Raw genomic sequence first — 22,219 nt, 5'->3', positions numbered from 1 at the left:
TAACGTGCGTATTTGATCTTCTGCTTGCATATACACACGAAGGGGGTTCAGGCACTAGCAGGTCTGCACATATGTTGACCTGGGAGATCGTAAAAATCTCCACCCTTTACCCACCAGGCGCCATCACCGTGATTCGAACCCGGGACCCTCAGATTGAAAGTCCAACGCTTTAACCACTCGGCTATTGCGCCCGTCGCATTACATTTCGAAACAATCTTTTCCTTTTCTGCCCCGTCTTCCTACAACCATTTCACTGGCTTCACTCCTATTCTGCTGCTGCTCATTTTAGAGTCCCCCCCCATGCACAGCCACACTCGTTTTCACTGGCCATAGTCTCACTCCCAGCAGTGTGTGTGTGTGTGTACACTGTGTGTGTGTGTGTGTGTGTGTGTGTGTGTTGGGGCTCATGTACGTTTATGTGTATTTGACAGTGCTTTCATATCTGTGAAACTGCATGTTTGGTGCATATCTGTTATGCATATGTGTGTGAATGTGTGTCTGCATGTTTTACATTTATTTGCTTATTTATCATCATCATTATTTTTTTATTTTTTTTTTTTATTCATTTATTTTATTATTATTATTATTATTATTATTATTATTTTTTTTTTAAATTTATTTATTCATTTATTTATTATTTATTTATTTATCTTCGCTTATAGTTGACTTCATCAAGTTTTTGCGCCTAAGACATTATTATTATTAGTTCTTTTTTTATGTATTTATCTATTATTCATTTACCTTTTTTCTTTTTTTTTTCTCAAAGCCTGACGAAGCGCGTTGGGTTATGCTGCTGGTCAGGCATCTGCTTGGCAGATGTGGTGTAGCGTATATGGATTTGTCCGAACGCAGTGACACCTCTTTGAGCTACTGAAACTGAAAACTGAAGTCTAACGGGAACTATCAATGTTCAGTCGCCATGAGGCCACGCACCAGAGGACACACTGCACCGCTGCTGAGTCTTCTTGGTTCAAACCCTTCTCTTACTTCACATTTTCTTTGGAAGGTCTCTCTCTCTCTTTGTTACCTATTTTGAGATTCACGTTGTGCTTAAAATACAACTGCCCAGGCTTTATTTCACCGCTCCTTTCAGCGCATGTTGAAACCTTGTTCCCCTACCCCACCCCCCTTTAAAAATTGTGAAAACGCCAGTACGGAAACTGTACAATGATTAAAGGAAATTTTTGACCTAAAATTACGTTTAAGTAACATACTTACCGTGACCCACTAGTGCAGACCCCGGCAGGGGTCTGACATTCCTGTCCTGTGCCAACTACTATCCGCCTATGCGGAGAAAACGAAAGTAGCTACGGCCGATAACCTCCCTGAAGTAGGTAACCTCCCCTTTGCCCCCCTGACTAGCGCCCTCTTTTTCCGGCAGCCATCATGACTCCTGTTTCTGTGCTCTTCATACAGCTAAGTTTTTTCGTATTTTCTGTCTGTCTGTTGATTCTCTGGCATTCTTGTTTTTTGTCAAATTATGTCTCCAACCAGGTCACATAATTATACAGCTCGATTGGGCGATCGCGCTAAAATTAAGGCGCGATCGCAATCGATTCGCTGACACTCTGGGCCCTCTACTCCTGGCCCTCTCAACAACGCCAACCCACCGCCTCCCTTATTTTATTTCCTGGACTTTATCCACACTGCCAATATATTTCCCAGAACCTCCATGATATCTCTGGCTAGAAGCAGCACTGTAGTCACACCCAACCCTCTGACAGGGCGCTTTAGACAGGAAAGGTTTGTGTTGTTCTGTTAACTCTAAAAGACAAGGTACGAGCAGAACAGCCAAACCCAGAGTACAAGGTACATGTCTTGTACTACAACAAGAAGTACATGCTTTTTGTTCCTGTGAGTACAGAGTGCACCAAAGATATATCAGGGGTACACATGTACCTGTCCCAGCGAACAAGGTAATGTACAAAAACAACAAGTACATGCTGTTTGTTCCTGTGAGTACAGAGTGCACCAAAGATATGTCAGGGGTACACATGTACCTGTCCCTTGTACTCTTCCACCAGCTGCTCCGAGTGCTTCAGGTTGCTACGGAGGTGCGTTGCTTCCTCATCCAGCGTCTTTAGTCGAGTCTCCATCGCTGCGGCCGTCGACTAAGGGAAAGCAAATACGGACCACAACGCTCACAACCAGCCCCCATTACTTAGCATATGTCTGTGTGTTATGTGTGTGTGTGTGTGTGTGTGTGTGTGTGTAGGTGCTAATGATTTCTACAATACTTTCTAAATACACATACCAGCCAGTCTCAATAGCAGCACACACGAAATACATTTCAAGACATACACATAAGAAACAAACAAACAAACAACAACAAAATGCCAGCTTGCTATGATGGCATTTCAGTACTTTTTTTTTTTGTTCGTAATTTAGCCAAAGTCGCTTGAATATGTTAGCTGCTTTTCATGGAAATGATGTAAACTAAAAATGTATTAACCTTGACTTGAAGTTGTGTACCTTGTCTATGATGAGAGTTGCCATTCTTTATTGTTCGGTAAAAATGTATTCACCTTGCCCAAACACTATAGTGATCGTACTTGGCATTTCAAAATGACAAAGATTTTATTACTGTGTGTTCTTTCTGTTTTACATTTCTTTTTTGCCTGGAACTATATTTTTTGCACGTTGAGCTATTTGAAAAGTTGCATTAAAAATTCTGGGACCAAAATAAAATGCACAATGCATGTAATGCAGTAGATACAATAACATGCATAACTAATTTTTACAGCAAGATTTGAGCAAAGATGATCTTTTTGACTCCAGGGAGCCCAAGACCTAAATACAAAGTGACATGTGCATTGTGTGGTTTTTAAAGGAATCCAACAGTTAAAGTGCAAGTGAAAATGTTATTTACCTCTAAACTTTTAAAAGCTAAATAAATAGTTTCCCATGCATCAAACATACAAATGTGTACACACAGCAAGCTGATGATTAAGAATCAGAATGAAAGTGTTACATATAATCTACAGCCATTATAAAAAAAATAAGATATAAGGATTGTACACAAACTACAACCAATAATAAAAGTAATCAATATAAATCATACATAAAATACAACCACTGTTTTCTTGGAGAAAAAAAAACAAAACCCACCAACATGCTACAAACCCTTGATCTAAACAAAGCCATCATTCTCTTTTGAGACAGATTCAGCTTATCAACTTAATCAACACTTTGACAAACATGAAAGGCAGAGAATATAACATCATTTTGGTCGGGTCAATCCAAGAAAATTTAACATAAAAAGGTAGGGGGAGGAGGTGGGAGGGGGGGTTCTATTGCAATATTTTTTCAACAGCTACCCTTACATTTCTTTTTATATTTACAATGTCTGTTCAGCATCACTTAAAAATTTTTTTTTTTTCAATCTTTATAAATATACAATATTTTTTCAACAACATTTCTTATATAAGCTGTTTCTTTTAATTTTACTGAGTCTGTTTAGTTTTTGTTGTTGTTTTTTAAATTTCAATCCTCTCAAAGCTAATGTCCAAACCTGACTCACCAATGGCACTGCATTTTTGTAACCGGCTCATGGACACAGCTTTAAAATAAGACAGTGGGAGAGAAAGTCAACTAAAGGTTTTAAAACCATTTTTTGCTTCTTCTTGATTTTCCAGAAACAAAAAAAAACGAAGAAAGAATTGCTTCAGAAATGAAAGAAGTTGCTAAAAAATTTTTAACAAGAGCATATATATATATAGAGAGAGAGAGAGAGAGAGAGAGAGAAAGAGAAAAGAAAAACAAACACATCAATCTCTCAAATATTCCAAATTTTCAGAATGATCACGTTCCTTCCTCGAGGGATAAGTTGTTTACATGTTACCAGGGTCACTCTTACGTAGCTATTATGACGCAAGCACGCCATGACGTACATGTTGTGATGCAATTTCACTCTGCTAGGTTTCGCCCAGAGCCTAAAGAACTGCAACTGTCTATTTTCTTCTACTGTCAAAAAAATAAGTTCCTTAAAACCTAACTTACTGAATAACTCAATCAACAGTAGAGAAATATATTCAAACAGGCAATGAGGAATGCTGCTTTTTTTTTTCAGAGCGGCCATCACCAAAGGGAGCGAATTAAACAAACAATCTACACACTATCGTAACTTACATCAATTTTCCACGAGACTGCATTTTGCAACAACTACAAGCCAATAGCAAATGGAACAGTGCACAGAAGAAATTCGGCAGCAATCAATATCAGTCCACGGCCATCAAAGACCCATGTCCTTCTCACTTTTAGAAACGTGTACGTGTACAGCAAAATGTGTACGTGTATAGCAAAACGTGTACGTGTATAGCAAAACGTGCATGTCGAATGTGACGTGAGAGAAAAAAAAGTGCATACGATCCTCTTCACACAATGTGAAGCACAAAAAAAAGCGCGCGCACACACACACACACACACACACACACACACACACACATCAAAAGCACATTCTTGATACACCGAAAACCTAAAAGAGCGTTTCAAAAATAATGTCATTAATCCTGATGTTAATAATAATAAATAATACGATGATAATAATAATAACAGTAATAACAATAACAATAATACTCTTGCTACAAGTAGTAATAACAACAACAACAACAACACTAATAATAATAAATCCTTTTCTTTTTTTAAATAGTTCTGAAGAGTCATTTACCTGTACACATTTTCCTCCTCTATCATGTTGCCATACTCATAACAATAGTTATAATGACAATGATGCTAATGTGTTTTTGTTTTGGTTTTTTTTGTTTTTTTCTCAGTCTGGAACTCTAAGTGCTTAGAAATTTTCTGTGTACAACTAACATTTTACTCTGTTCGGCAAAAAAAAAAAACCCCAACAAACAACACTTTAACCTTTACCATGTTACGACCAGTGCACACTAACAGGTTAACCCCTTGCCTGCTGCTGACAAGCCGCCTCATCGGTCTGTCCCCTCACTGTGATGAGACAAGAGGGTGTCTGTCAGTGGGGTTGCTGGTTTTTTTTGTTTTTTTCTATGTTTTAACCGGGTGTTCGGTCGTCTGTGTGTGCGTGTGTGTGTGTGTGTCCGTGTTTCTGTGTGTGTGTGTGTGTGTGTGTCTGTGTGTCCGTGGTAAACTTTAACACTGACAATTTCCCTGCAAATACTTTGTCAGTTGACACCAAATTTGGCATAAAAATAGGAAAAATTCAGTTCTTTCCAGTCATCTTCTTTAAAACAATATTGCACCTCTGGGATGGGCACAAAAAAATTTAAAAAAAGAAGCCTAATTATATGCAAACTGCATTTACTGTTATATTTATATTTTTTGTATTCTCTAAACTTGGCACTTTGATCTGATATTCTGACCCAACAACAAGAGGAGTCATTATTATCATTTTTTGTTCAAACAGGAACTTCTTTAGCTAAGCATGGAATTTTTATTTATTTGGCAAACGTTTTGGGGCAGGTAGTAAAAAAAGGGAAATTACTCTGTAATTAATGCTAGGGACTTAATTTATCACAAGTGAGTCTTGAAGGCCTTGCCTCTCTTGTTTGTTTTGTTTTTTTTGTGGTTTTTTGCTGCCCTGTCATCTGCACTGTTTCAGTGGCGTTGCTCCCACGCCACTCATTTCCAGACCCCCAAACACAGCCACCCCCCCGGGTTTGTCTGTCACACTCCCAGCATCGGCAGTCCGAAGGGAACTATCGACGTTAGGTCGCCAGGAGCCCACACACCAGAGGAGACCCTGCACTGCTGCCGAGTCACTTTGGTGGTGTTCAGTGGTGCCTGTTCTGATTTTACGTACTTAGGACGCCACCTACTAAGCCCCCTGCTAACGACAATAATGGCTTAGTTGCGGAGCCAGACTGAGTGAGCGCCCCTCTCAGAGTGGGTTGCTGGATTTTTTTTTTTGTTTTGTTTTGGTGTTTTATCTGGACTTCTTCCCCTTGGGACTGTGTTACTTTTGTTCAGCAAAGTCTTTGACACAGCTGCTGAACACACAAAAAGTAGTGACTGCCTTTCTTGCCTCAGGTGGAGTGATGGCCTAGAGGTAACACGTCCGCCTAGGAAGCGAGAGAATCTGAGCGCGCTGGTTCGAATCACGGCTCAGCCACCGACATTTTCTCCTCCTCCGCTAGACATTGAGTGGTGGCCTGGACGCTAGTCATTCGGATGAAACGATAAACCGTGCGCAGCATGCATATAGCGCACGTAAAAAAAAAACCCACAGTATCAAAAGGGTTGTTCCTGGCAAAATTCTGTAGAAAAATCCACTTTGATAGGAAAAACAAATAAAACTGCATGCAGGAAAAAAAAAAAAAAAAAAAAAATGGGTGGTGCTGTAGTGAAGCGATGGCACTCCCTGGGGAGAGCAGCCCAAATTTCACACAGAGAATTCGGTTGTGATAAAAAGAAATAAAAATACAAATACACATTCATCCCCCCCTTTTTTTTTTTCCTTTCCTTTCCTTTTTTTTTTTTTTTTTTTTTTTTTTTTTTTTTTTGTCCCATGATCTGCAACGTTTCAGTGGCATTCCTCCACACACAACCCACACACCGGGGTTCATCTCTCGTGGTCTCAGCATCAACAGTCCACAGGGATCTTAGAGAGCAACAGGCACCTTAAAAACGCTTGTTCACCCGACACACTTTCTGAAAAACCAGTGAGCCAAGCGATAGGCCTGCTACCACACTGACCATTGACGGTTGCTACAAAGTTCGTTTTGTGTCAACAACAACGATGACCAATGCCCCCCCCCCCCCCCCCCCCCCCCCCCCCCCCCCCCCCAGAGCTAAACCCTGACAAAAAAAAAAACAAATAAACATTTGATGAAATTTCAATGTACGGATCAGCTGACTGCAGGCTAACATTGCATCGAAATGAAGAAATAAATGTGAGAAATCTGACAGCTAACTACAGTTTAAACTGATTAACTAAGTAGAACGGCGACACCACACAGAGTTATATGCTGGGGAAGATGGGTATTGCCCAACATGCGTGATCATCAGATTAAAATTCTTTTCTCTCTGTCTATGTTTCTAGAGCACACACACACACACACACACACACACACACACACACACACATATATATATACAAGTACATGCTCATAAACACACACGCACACACATCCACAGAAAAAAAAAATATATATATATATATACACACACAATTTACATGCTACTTCCCCCCTCCAGCCCCTCTTCTCCCTCACCCCTCCCCACACACACAATGCAGTACAACCTCACAAATAGCAGGCAGAAATAGTGAGTAAAAAATAAAAAACTGTGTAACTCCATAAAAAAAAAAAACCAAAAAAAACAATATGCAACTTCACTAAGAACCAGCGAGCAACCTCACACACACACACACACACACACACACACACACACACAAAAGCACAGCAACCCCACACGTTAATATCTCAGGGTGCAATTACTCAACACACACAAACAAATAATGCTCAATCCACCATCCACCCCCTCACTCCCTTCTCTTACTCTCCACACACACATAACGTGCAACCACACACACACACAGACACAAACACCCACACACATGAACGAAAAAAAAAAAAAAAAAAAAAAAAAAAAGAACCACCACTCAGTAACAATAACCTAACGGCAACAACGCCACAACAACGATACTTAGCACAAACAAGAACATAACAACGATAACTTAGCGGCAACAAGGACAGTTTCAGTTTCAATTTCACTTTCTCAAGGAGGCGTCACTGCGTTCGGACAAATCCATACACGCTACACCGCATCTGTTGAGCAGATGCCTGACCAGCAGCATAACCCAACGCGCTTAGTCAGGCCTTGAGTGCATGCTTACATATTTGTGTACCTATGAAAGTGGATTTCATTTTACGTAATTTCGCCAGAGGACAACACTCTCGTTGCCATGGGTTCTTTTTCAGTGCGCCAAGTGCGTGCTGCACACGGGACCTCGGTTTATCGTCTCATCCGAAAGACTAGACGCTCAGTTTGATTTTCCAGTCAAACTTAGGAGAAAGGGCGAGAGCGGGATTCGAACCCACACCCTCACGGACTCTCTGTATTGGCAGCTGAGCGTCTTAACCATTCTGCCACCTTCCTCCAGGACAATGATACTTAACACAAACAAGACCATAACAAGGATAACTTAGTGGCAACAACATCAGGACAACGATACTTAGCACAAACAAGACCATAACAAAGATAACTTAGCAGCAACACCAGCACAACGATCCTTAGCACAAACAAGAACATAACAATGATAACTTAGCAGCAACACCAGCACAACGATACTTAGCACAAACAAGACCATAACAAAGATAACTTAGCAGCAACACCAGCACAACGATCCTTAGCACAAACTAGAACATAACAATGATAACTTAGCAGCAACACCAGCACAACGATCCTTAGCACAAACAAGAACATAACAATGATAACTTAGCGGCAACACCAGCACAACGATACTTAGCACAAACAAGACCATAACAAAGATAACTTAGCAGCAACACCAGGACAACGATACTTAGCACAAACAAGAACACAACAAGGATAACTTAGCGGCAACAACAGGACAACGATACTTAGCACAAACAAGACCATAACCATGACAACTTAGCGGCACCACCAGGACAATGATACTTAGCACAAACAAGAACACAACAAGGATAACTTAGCGGCAACAACAGGACAACGATACTTAGCACAAACAAGAACATTACAATAACTTAGCGGCAACAACAGGACAACGATACTTAACACAAAGAAGAACATAACAAGGATAACTTAGCGGCACCAACACCAGGACAATGATACTTAACACAAACAAGAACACCGATAACTTAGCGGCAACAACACCACAACAATGATACTTAGCACAAACAAGAACACAACAATGATAACTTAGCAGCAACACCAGCACAACGATCCTTAGCACAAACAAGAACAAAACACTGATAACTTAGCGGCAACAACAGGACAACGATACTTAGCACAAACAAGAACACAACAACGATACTTAGCACAAACAAGAACACAACAACGATAACTTAGCGGCAACAACGCCACAACAACGATACTTAGCACAAACAAGAACATAACAACGATAACTTAGCGGCAACAACACCAGGACAATGATACTTAACACAAACAAGAACATAACAAGGATAACTTAGCGGCAACACCAGGACAACGATACTTAGCACAAACAAGAACATAACCATGGCAACTTAGCGGCACCACCAGGACAATGATACTTAGCACAAAGAAGAACACAACACCGATAACTTAGCAGCAACAACAGGACAACAATGATACTTAGCACAAACAAGAACACAACACCGATAACTTAGCGGCAACAACACCACAACAACGATACTTAGCACAAACAAGAACACAACAAGGATAACTTAGCGGCAACAACAGGACAACGATACTTAGCACAAACAAGAACATAACAAGGATAACTTAGCGGCAACACCAGGACAACGATACTTAACACAAACAAGAACATAACAAAGATAACTTAGCGGCAACAACAGGACAACGATACTTAGCACAAACAAGAACACAACAATGATAAGTTAACAGCAACAACACCAGGACAACGATACTTAGCACAAACAAGAACACAACAAGGATAACTTAGCGGCAACAACAGGACAACGATACTTAGCACAAACAAGACCATAACAATGATAACTTAGCAGCAACACCAGAACAACGATCCTTAGCACAAACAAGAACATAACCATGACAATTTAGCAGCAACACCAGGACAACGATACTCAGCACAAACAAGAACAAAACAACGATAACTTAGCGGCAACAACACCACAACAACGATACTTAGCACAAACAAGAATATAACAAGGATAACTTAGCGGCACCAACACCAGGACAATGATACTTAACACAAACAAGAACATAACAATGATAAGTTAACAGCAACAACACCAGGACAATGATACTTAGCACAAACAAGAACATAACAATGATAACTTAGCGGCACCAACACCAGGAAAATGATACTTAACACAAACAAGAACACAAGGATAACTTAGCGGCAACAACAGGACAACGATACTTAGCACAAACAGGAACATAACAAGGATAACTTAGCGGCAACAAAGCCACTACAACGATACTTAGCACAAACAAGACCATAACAAAGATAACTTAGCAGCAACACCAGGACAACGATACTTAGCACAAACAAGAACAAAACAACGATACCTTAGCGGCAACAACGCCACTACAACGATACTTAGCGGTAACAAGAGCACGGCAACAATAACTTGGCGGCAACAACACCCCCAGGATACACCACGATACGCACCTTCAAGCGTTCGTTTTCCAGCTTGACGGAGGTCAGTTCCGAAGCCTTCTCATGCAGTCGTGCTGTCAGGGTCTCCACTTGTGACTTGGAGTTGTTCTCCACGCGGTCCACCAGCATCTCCAGCTCTTCCACTCTCCTGGAAAATGATAGATTTCTTTTTTTTTAATAATGATTTCAATTGATTATCATCTGTTTTGTGCATTTCAAATATTCTATATACTTTTTTTTTTCTTTTTCTTTTTTTTCTTTCCACATGGTCCACAAGCATATCTGGCTCTTCCACTCCTGGAAAATGATAATTTAGAGAGATATATATATATATATCTTTTTAAGATAATAATCTTATTCAATTATGTTTTGTATATTTTAAATATTCTATTTACTTCTTTTTTTTTAATGTTGTTTTCTTTCCATACGATCCACAAGCATCTATCTCTAGCTGTTCCACTCTCATGGAAAACAGTTTGGTTTTGGGTTTTTTTTTAATGATTTCATTTTATTATTATCCATTTTTTGTATTTCAAATATTCTATTTACTTTTTATCCTTTATATATATATATTGGGTTTAGTTCACTGCTTTATGAATACCTATGGTACAATCTCAAGGCTCAACTAGTGTGTTACATCTGTGCATAGACCAAGTATCTGCAGTTTTCTTTCTTTTTTTCCTTTTTTTTTCTTTTTGATTTTTTAAAATTTTTTTAACAGCAGATGTGATACAGTGCATCTGGAACAGTCCACACATTTTGACTCCTGCTTGAAACTGAAACTGAAATTTGACAATGCCGTCATCATCATCGTCACCAAGGTTGTGTCACTGTCAAATCCAAGTTGTCACTGCCATTATATCGAAATTACAACAATGAAGACAAGGCCATGATTTCGTCCAACCTCTAATCAATGTCATCATGATGACGATGATGGTTGCAACAATGTGAAATCAACATCATCCGTTGCCATTATCTACGGCGCTCTGCTTGGGGTGACTAGACACGCTGGTCGCCTTTATCAGCAAATGTGTAAACGAAAATTTCTCTTTTAGAGGCGATAAAGTGTTCTTGCATCTGATCAATGTCACCATCCAATCATCAGCATCATCTGCCAGGATTAACAGATCAACATCAATTCAGTAACGAGAAGCTCAGCAGTGACAGGTGCTCCAAGCAGTCTGCCGCATTCACTAATGATGATGATGATGATATGGATACTTATATAACACCTATCCTAGGTCAGAGACCAAGCTCTAAGCACTTTACAAACTCGGGCCATTTGCACAACAGGCTGCCTACCTGGGCAGAGCTAACTGATGGCTGCCACTGGGCGCTCATCATTCATTTCCTGTGTCATTCAGTCAGATTTCAGGCACACACACATACACACTCAGGCAGACATGTAACATTTTACGTGTATGGTGTTTTTCTTTATTTACTCCACCATGAAGGCAGCCATACTATGTTTTCAGGGGTAAGCATACTGGGTATGTTCTTGTTTCCACAGCCCACCGAACGCTGACATGGATTACAGGATCTTAAACGTGCGTATTTGATCTTCTGCATGCGTATACACACGAAGGGAGTTCAGGCACAAGCAGGTCTGCATATACGTCGACCTGGGAGATAAGAAAAATCTCCACCCTTTACCCAACAGGCACCGTCACCAAGACTCAAACCTCGGGGACCCTACGGCTGAAAGTCCCAACGCTTTAACCACTCGGCTACTGCGCCCGACAAGCACGTGAGGCTTCTGGACGTGTTTCCACCATCATCAGGAAGAGGATGTTGCAGGTAAATCAGAAAGAAGCCAACCTTGAATCCCCCTTCCACCAGTCCTCCTCCTCTTCCTAGAGCTTGGCCTCTGACCCGACGGGCGCAACAGCCGAGTGGTTAAAGCGTTGGGCTTTCAATCTGAGGGTCGCGGGTTCAAATCACGGTGACGGCGCCTGGTGGGTAAAGGGTGGAGATTTTTACGATCTCCCAGGTCAACATATGTGCAGACCTGCTAGTGCCTGAACCCCCTTCGTGTGTGTATATGCAAGCAGAAGATCAAATACGCACGTTAAAGATCCTGTAATCCATGTCAGCGTTCGGTGGGTTATGGAAACAAGAGCATACCCAGCATGTACACCCCCGAAAATGGAGTATGGCTGCCTACATGGCGGGGTAAAAACGGTCATACACGTAAAAGCCCACTCGTGTGCATACGAGTGAACGCAGTAGAAGAAGAAGGCCTCTGACCAGGGATAGGCACTATATAAGTATCCACATCCATCTTCTTCTTTGTGGGCAGTAACTCCCACCTCCACACACATACACAGGTGGGCTTTTACATGCATGACCGCTTTTTTTTTTTCTTTTTTTTGACAAAAATTCCATTCTAAATACACAAAAAAATCATTGGGCTCATTCGTACACATTTGCAGTAATCATCTTTAAGCTCATTTGTATGTATTTGCGGTAGCCATCATTTGACCGTTCGCTGTTAATGCATGTGCAACAACAACAACACCGTTAATGCTGTCAAGTGTTCAAAGTCTTCCCACACCCTAGTTAGAAGCATTACAAATCAACCACAATACACTGGACCACACAAAAGCAAAGCGATTTAGAGGAAGCCATCATTACACTCACAGCAAGCTTTTTTTTTTTTCAAATTAAGTACATGCAAACAAAACCAACCGATTCATAATCCTGAAAAGAAAATTTAACCTTCTGTTTATATTAAGCGAATAATTCAAAAACTAGTTTGTAAGCATGGCTACATTCAACTGAGAAAATTACAATTCATCGAGCACCATTAGTATTCAACTGAAAGAATTACAATTGATCTGGCATTGCTAATAGTCAACTGAAAGAATTACAATTTTTCTAGCGCCACTGACATAAACAGAGACGGGAGAAGAGAACTGAAAGAAGAAAGGGACGGCTACACGGATGTACATGAAATGTGTAAGAATACAGCACAAAGTAACACAACTCATTCAGGAATACTGTAGCACAGAGGTGAATACAATCAAACGAAAACTAGCAAGCAGTCAACAGAACGAAATAAAGCACTTGGCAAAATGTAAGCAACTATATTACTGATGCAGACAAAGTGACAATTTTTTTCCCCCATAAAATAAACAAACAATAAATAGACAAACAAATAAACTTAAGGAACAGTAGAGACTTCAGAAAAACAAACAAACAAAAAACAACAACAATAAACACGAGACATAACAACATAACATCACAATTTCAAATAAAAAGCAAACTTGAAAAAAAAAAAAAAAAAAAAAAAAAAAACTGTGGCTGAACCAGCACTGTGTGATTTTAATTAAGCGAACCTGCGTTCTGCTTGTCCAAAGCTGCAAAGAAAAACAGTGTCTACCCCCAACAAGCACATGCGTTTGTCCACGCACATACTGAACATGCACAGAACTTGCTTGCCCTCAGCTCCATTCCCACCCCCAAAAACACACAAACACTTGCACACAAACATATTATATGTACATCCATAAATCATACGCTGTGTCTGCATAAAGAAGCACAAATACCTTTTTAAAATCTTGAACATACAGTTGCTCTCCTGTTCATTCGTTACAATCTCTATACATAACATGACAAACCAGCATCCATGTAACTATAATGGGGGTTAATTTCAAGGATGATTCAAACTGAGACAGATTTAAATAACCTGCAGGTGAAAAGACCAACAGAAACAAGATGACAGCAAAAAAAATAATAATAACTAAAATAACCAGGGAAAAAATAAGGGGGGGGGGGGGGCATTAACTACCACAGGAATGCTCTGCGGTACTGTGGGGTGAGGGTTTAAAGGGACAGTGGCAGGCGCAATAGCCGAGTGGTTAAAGCATCGGACTTTCAATCTGAGGGTCCCGGGTTCAAATCACGGTGACGGCGCCTGGTGGGTAAAGGGTGGAGATTTTTACGATCTCCCAGGTCAACATATGTGCAGACCTGCTAGTGCCTGAACCCTCTTCGTGTGTAGACGCAAGCAGAAGATCAAATACGCACGTTAAAGATCCTGTAATCCATGTCAGCGTTCGGTGGGTTATGGAAACAAGAACGTACCCAGCATGCACGCCCCCGAAAGCGGAGTATGGCTGCCTACAAGGCGGGGTAAAAACGGTCATACACGTAAAAGCCCACTCGTTTGCATACGAGTGAACGTGGGAGTTGCAGCACACGAACGAAGAAGAAGAAGAAAGGGACAGTACTGCACTCAGGAGGTGGCAATAACAAAAGTGCTCCAGTCTTAACCCATTCAACCCCCGGGGAGTCAACAGCCTTAGCAGGCTTCCCTGCACTTTCGGCGGTGCAGAAAAACTCGGAAAATATACTGAAATCAAACCGTTTTTTTTTCCTTCAAATTCACACGTGTCCACACACACAGCCAGAAATTCTGTAGAAGTTAGCTCCCTGTGCTTGTGGTTTAAGTACATGCAGGGACACGGAAAAGGTTTGAATGAAACGAATTTTGATGCCTTAGCAACGCTCCAGTGCGGGGTTGAATAAGAAGGGTCTTACTGTTATACCGCTCAATCTCTTGAGGTCAAAACACCAGATGGGGAAGGGAAGCAAGCGTGCAGAAAGGGAAGCAACTTGTTAAAACTGCCTCAGGTGAGATCAATGATGGAAAGGGAAGGAAGCAAAATGTTTCGACAGTCTGGGTACAGCAAGAAAGACCTCAGAGTTAGTCACAATACCACCAAAAAACTAAAAACAACAACAACAACAAAAACACATACACACACACACAAAAAAACCCCAACCTATTCCCACTATGAACCACACTGCTGATCGCTTCAAACAGACAGGACAACCACAAAAAATAAAAGCTTCTAAACAAGCCCTACGCAACACTCACACACACACTTATACACAAACAGACACAGGACCATACGTACTAATGCAATCATCACCATCATCACCACACAAACACACACACTCACAGCCCCCTACGTACTAACGCTATCATCACCACAAAAACACACACGCTCACAGTCCCCTACGTACTAACGCTATCATCACCATCATCACCACACAAACACACACGCTCACAGCCCCCTACGTACTAACGCAATCATCACCACACAAACACACACACTCACAGTCGCCTACGTACTAACGCTATCATCACCATCACCACACAAACACACACACGCACAGTCGCCTACATACTAACGCTATCATCACCATCATCCCCAACACAAACACACACATTCATAGCCCCCTACATACTAACGCCATCATCACCATCATCCCCAACACAAACACACACACTCACAGTCCCCTACGTACTAACGCTATCATCACGACACAAACACGCACACTCACAGTCGCCTACACACTTACGCTATCATCACCACACAAACACACACACTCACAGCCCCCTACAAACTAACACAATCATCACCACTCAAACACACACGCTCACAGCCCCCTACAAACTAACGCTATCATCAAAACACAAACACACACACTCACAGCCCCCTACGTACTAACGCTATCATCACCACACAAACACACACGCTCACAGCCCCCTACGTACTAACGCTATCATCACCACACAAACACACACGCTCACAGGCCCCTACGTACTAACGCTATCATCACCACACAAACACACACACTCACAGTCCCCTACGTACTAACGCTATCATCACCATCATCACCACACAAACACACACACTCACAGTCGCCTACGTACTAACGCTATCATCACCATCATCCCCAACACAAACACACACACTCACAGCCCCCTACGTACTAACGCTATCATCACCACACAAACACACACGCTCACAGCCCCCTACGTACTAACGCTATCATCACCACACAAACACACACACTCACAGTCGCCTACACACTTACGCTATCATCACGACACAAACACACATGCTCACAGGCCCCTACGTACTAACGCTATCATCACCACACAAACACACACACTCACAGTCCCCTACGTACTAACGCTATCATCACCACACAAACACACACACTCACAGCCCCCTACAAACTAACACAATCATCACCACTCAAACACACACGCTCACAGCCCCCTACAAACTAACGCTATCATCAAAACACAAACACACACACTCACAGCCCCCTACGTACTAACGCTATCATCACCACACAAACACACACACTCACAGCCCCCTACGTACTAACGCTATGATCAAAACACAAACACACACACTCACAGCCCCCTACGTACTAACGCTATCATCACCACACAAACACACACGCTCACAGCCCCCTACGTACTAACGCTATCATCACCACACAAACACACACACTCACAGCCCCCTACGTACTAACGCTATCATCACCACACAAACACACACGCTCACAGGCCCCTACGAACTAACGCTATCATCACCACCACTACCCACCATCCACAGGGAGGAGGAGGGGGTGGGCGTGTGTGTGTGGGATGGGTGGGGTGGGGGGTGGGGTGGGGGGGCAGGTTGTCCGATCCAACTCACTTCTGCATGGCGTTTCTCTGCGCCTCGGCATGCTCCCGCTGCATGCTGTCTTTCTCCAGGCGGGAGCGCAGCACGGACAGCTGGGCGTTCAGGTCGTTCACCTGACTGTCCCTCTCCATCAGCTGGCCCCGTAGCCTCTCCACCTCCCCCTCCCCGCGCTCCGCACGCTGCTTCTGAGCTCTGCAGCCACGGCCCAAGGTCCGAGGGTCGTGGGGTCACACACGACCGGGTCACACCAAAGGGAGGGGGTCAGTCACCGCAAAGTTTCCAAGTTTTTTTGGGGTTGGTTTTTTGTTGTTGTTGCTCACAGTCCCCCCCCCCCTACCCCCAAAACCCCCAACCCGCCCACCCACCAACTAACCAACCTAACAACCCTCTCTTTTCTTTTTCAGTAGTCCTACGCCCAAGGTCACGCTGGTCACATCCCCAAGGTCTCAAGAACTAAGGTCTTCCGGCCCACCAGCCTTACTTTCAGTGGCAAACATCCACCCCAAGGTCATATGATCATCTCCCAAGGTCACACAGCCGAAGGTCACATGCCCACAGTCACAAGTATGAAGGTCACCAAACAACAACTTCAGAGTCATACTGCATTCCTAAGGTCACAAGTTTCAAGGCTGCTTTGCACACCAACCCCCTTCACAGTCATACTGCCATCCCAAGACCACGCAGTCACATCCCTATGGTCACAAGTTCAAGGGTCACCCACCAACCCCCTCGGAGTCGTACCACCGCTCAAAGGTCACACCAAGATCATCATCTGGAATAACCCTTCCCCCACCAGTCTCCTTCAATGTCACATTCTCCATTAACACGGTCATGTCTTTGTTCTAAGTCACATTGTGATGTCGTCCCGACCCCATACTCTATCATCAATGTCACATTCTCCATTAACACGGTCATGTCTTTGTTCTAAGTCACATTGTGATGTCGCCCCAACCCCATACTCTATCATCAATGTCACATTCTCCATTAACACGGTCATGTCTTTGTTCTAAGTCACATTGTGATGTCTTCCCGACCCCCATAGTCTATCATCAATGTCACATTCTCCATTAACACAGTCATGTCTTTGTTCTAAGTCACATTGTGATGTCGTCCCGACCCCATACTCTATCATCAATGTCACATTCTCCATTAACACGGTCATGTCTCTGTTCTAAGTCACATTGTGATGTCGTCCCGACCCCATACTCTATCATCAATGTCACATTCTCCATTAACACGGTCATGTCTTTGTTCTAAGTCACATTGTGATGTCGCCCCAACCCCATAGTCTATCATCAATGTCACATTCTCCATTAACACGGTCATGTCTTTGTTCTAAGTCACATTGTGATGTCGCCCCAACCCCATACTCTATCATCAATGTCACATTCTCCATTAACACGGTCATGTCTCTGTTCTAAGTCACATTGTGATGTCGCCCCAACCCCATACTCTATCATCAATGTCACATTCTCCATTAACACGGTCATGTCTCTGTTCTAAGTCACATTGTGATGTCGCACTGACCCCACACTCTTACAACACCCTCCCAGCTATTACTGTTCTCCACCGATGTTGAAGAGATGCTGAAGGAGACTACTGAACAGAACAACTGCACTGTCCATAACTTGCACGCTCGCAAGCTCATTCAGAAACACATCCTTGAAGCTCGTCTTCAATTTTTCCCCCCTCAAAGATTGCATGTCCACAACCCCGTAAATTTATATATATCTTTTCACACACACACACACACACAGAAGCCAGCATTATGCCGTGACACAGACATATTAGTAGCAACCCAGCAAATCATCAGTTCATACCAACACCTACATTAAACCCCTCCAACACTGAGCAGCTCCCTGTGTCAAGCTGTCAAACGCATAATAAACCCATCACGGCACACACGTACAAAAAAAAAACAACACAAAAGCATACACATACACACCCATGCATGTGTGCTAACACGCACAGAGACGCTGAAAACCACAACAACACTATCACACTCTCCTTCTCACCCCCACAACTCCAAGCACGCCCACACAAACAACGGAAACAAAAGAACAAGACTTGCTGACATTTTAAAAGACCCGCCATCACTAAATTCTTCTCGCAACAGACAAAAAATGAAACCAAAAAAAAAAACAAAAAAAAACCCAGCAGATAAATAGGTAAGAGGGGTGAAAAGAAAAGCTGCAAGACTACCATCAAATGCATGCAGGATTCTGAACTAGGGGTGAAGCTTGTATACAGTAACACACATGAAAAGAGAAAGAAGATCAGGAGAGGAAAAAAAATCTGAAATATCATAATGGCATAATCACACACACACACACACACACACACACACACACACACACACAAACACACACATACACGCACACAAACACACACACATACACGCACACACACACACACACATATACGCACACAAACACACACATATACAAAATCTTACAATAAGCTGAGAAGGTTGCAAAGAAGTAACATAAGATCTGTAAATGATGAATACTGTAACAATTCCTTTTTTTTTCTTTTTTTCTCTTTTTTCTTTCATTTTGGTTGGCTCTGATCAGAGCTTTGAGTCTATGTGTAGGCCAGGCATGTGCTTTTCTGTGGGTTTTTTTTGTTTTGCCACTTGCATAAAGTGGCAAGACAGGGTCTCCAACCTCCAGATCCTAGAGAGGACTGGCCTGCCCAGCATCGAAAAACCTGCTGATCCAGTGCCGGCTACGCTGGACAGGACACGTTGCCCGCATGACAGACAGCAGGATCCCGAAGATGCTTTTGTATGGCCAGCTGAAGGAAGGCCACCGTGAACAAGGAAGACCCTGCAAGCGCTTCAAGAACACCTTGAAGACAAACCTCAAAGCCTGTGACATAGACATCGCTTCCTGGGAAACTGATGCCCTTGACCACTCTCGCTGCAGGATGCTGTGCTCTAGTGGCATAAAGACGTTTGAAAACAAGAGAACCCTGGCCATTGAGAAACGTGAGCGAAGGAAGCAGGGCTCAACTTCTGGAGACGTCTTCCCTTGCAACACCAGTGGGAAGTGCTGCGCATCCAGAATCGGCCTCTTCTCCCATATGAGGACACACACCGACAGATAAGCCTGCCTGCCTACTCATCCGTCGGACTGATGGGAGACCCCATCATCATTTTTGTTTTGTCTGTTATTTCAAAGCAGATGTGGTGTAGCATATTTAAGTCTGCACACTTTAACGTCTACTTGAAACTGAAACTGAAACTGTTATTTTACCACACTATATCAAAATTCCACCCAGCGACATTCCATGGGTTCTGTCACATCATGTGTAGATACTACAAGCATCGGACAATACACCCCCCAAATAGAATTCTGTGTGTCTTCTGTACTGATACTAGAAGCGCCGTACAATGCACATCACATTTTGTTTCCTATGTAGATCATAACAGAAGCACCAAAATAATGTACACACAATTTATTTTTGGGGTTGTTGTTTTTTTTTTGTATAAATACTAGACGCATCAAATAATGTACAAGAAATCTATATTGTGTGTCTTTTGTAACCTAGAAGCACCTAACAAAGTACAAAAAATTTAGTTTTCTATATAGATCATACCAGAAGCGCCAATGTACAAGAAATTAATGCTGTGTGTCTTTTCTCTAAATACTCGAAGCATCAAACTATATGCAAGAAATTGCTGTTGTGGAGGGTGTTTTTTTTCTTCCATAAATGCCAGAAGCGCCAAACAATGTTCAGGGAATTCATGTTGTGTGTCTTTTGTATAAATATTAGAAGTGTCAAACAACGTACAATAAATTAATGTTTGTGTCTTTGAAATAAATACCAGTATATGACACCAAACGATGCTTTTTTTTTTTTTTTTTTACATACTAAAAGCGTCAAACAATGCACAATAAATTCATGTCTTGTGTGTTTTTTGTATCAATACTAGAAGCATCAATCAACGTACAATAAAATTAAGCTCTGTGTCTTTTTCTATTAATAACAGAAGCATCAAACAATGCATGTCTCCTGTGCAGATACTGCAAACACCTAAACAATGTACAAGAACTTGATGATGTGTGTCACGGACGACATAATGGTTCCGCTGTTTTTCTTTTCTTTTGCGTTTATGGAGGGGGGCAGGGGGGGTTCAAATCCATCTCATCCCCTCTTCTCTCATGGCAGGCGAAGTTGGCGGAGGCTGGTGGGTCGCTGGATTATTTTCAGAGGCAGGTGTGTTGCTTATGTGCGTGCACACGTGACAATGTGTGTCTCCTGTTCTGGTGCCCTGAGAATATGGTGTGTCTCGTAACAAAAGGGATGTCAGTCTGCCAGTCTTGCTGGTGACCCTTGACACATCAATCGTGTCCCCTGACACAGTGGGTGTGTACTTGCGGAGACCATGGAACGAACCCTACTTTCAGTTCTGTGTCTGTTTCTTCTGTTTCGTTTGTTTTGTTTCATTAAGAAAACATTCAAATGTGAGAAACAGTACTTTGACAAAAAGTCTACAACTGCCAACGTGTGTGACGGGGCATTAAACAAAATTATTCCTCCCATGTTTCGCTTCTTCTGTTCAGCTTGTCTTGCTTTATTTGCCTCAGTACCAACTAACCAATCTACAGTACACACAATGGAACTATCATGGTGATAACCTCCAATGTTTGGGAGGAAAACAACAACAAAAAAACATACATAACCAGTTATATTCACAATTCAAACGGTTCAGTAATCATTTCGCAACAGGCACACGGAATTGTACAACAATTCATTCAGAAACCAAATTTTAATCATTCTTCTTCTGACCTAATTCTCTCTCTTTCAGCCTTCACTGCTTGAAAATGACTTGGCCCAGACAAGGAGATTGTTTCGGTTTTTTTGGGACAAAGTGGGTTAAACAACCTACCAACTCACTTAACACCTTATTTGTTTCGCCTGTGAGGGTACTGTTCTTTGATACTTTTGTTAACTCACTCAGTACGGCCAGTCCTCTCTTCTCCTCTACACAGACCCCTCGGATGTCCAGTGGGTGTCTGAATGACCCAACCTTTAGCTTCTATCGTCAGAACTGTGGTATTCTTTGTCAACATTCACCTCTTCAGTATAAGAGCCTTCCGCTTGCAATATTTTGATGATGGTAATTGGGGTGAAATGCTGTTAACGTCGCCTCTTTCGCCGTTCGTATGGAGAGAGTTAAAAGCTGCTGTAGCATAAATGTTACAAATAATTATATCCTTCTGTCATACTGTTGCGCAAAGTTGCCAGAACGCACAAGACAATGACCTTCCCCCCTCTCCCCCCAAGGTTATGTCTATGCAAAAACAAGAAGAAGAAAAAAAAATGCAGCATATACAATGGTAATAAAAAAAATTGTTATCATCATTTATGACACACACACACACATGCAATCATTTACGAATTATGTCAGCCTGTG

General features: G+C 42.1%; 1 protein-coding gene across 5 annotated transcripts in view; it reads right to left on the bottom strand.

Moving 5' to 3' along the window:
* The window catches only part of LOC143275823 (outer dense fiber protein 2-like), a 72,527-nt gene that overhangs the window by 24,398 nt on the left and 25,910 nt on the right, over window positions 1-22,219 (bottom strand). For 3 of the 5 annotated variants that reach the window (XR_013053467.1, XM_076580101.1, XM_076580103.1), the window contains exons 9-11: window positions 16,810-16,989; window positions 10,316-10,451; window positions 2,001-2,111 (exon numbers count right to left, since the gene is read on the bottom strand). Coding sequence is in view for 4 of the 5 variants with exons in the window: in XM_076580101.1 (XP_076436216.1) it covers window positions 2,001-2,111; window positions 10,316-10,451; window positions 16,810-16,989 (427 nt within the window). In the remaining variant the exon portion in view is untranslated. The remainder of the gene's footprint in view (window positions 1-2,000; window positions 2,112-10,315; window positions 10,452-16,809; window positions 16,990-22,219) is intronic. The other 2 variants (XM_076580104.1, XM_076580105.1) reach the window with 2 other exon arrangements.

Source organism: Babylonia areolata, chromosome 31 (genome assembly GCF_041734735.1).
Source record: "Babylonia areolata isolate BAREFJ2019XMU chromosome 31, ASM4173473v1, whole genome shotgun sequence".
In the NCBI taxonomy this organism is placed as follows: Eukaryota; Metazoa; Mollusca; class Gastropoda; order Neogastropoda; family Buccinidae; genus Babylonia; species Babylonia areolata.
The sequence above is the reverse complement of the archived record's forward strand: the minus strand, read 5'-3'. Positions and strand labels throughout refer to the sequence as shown.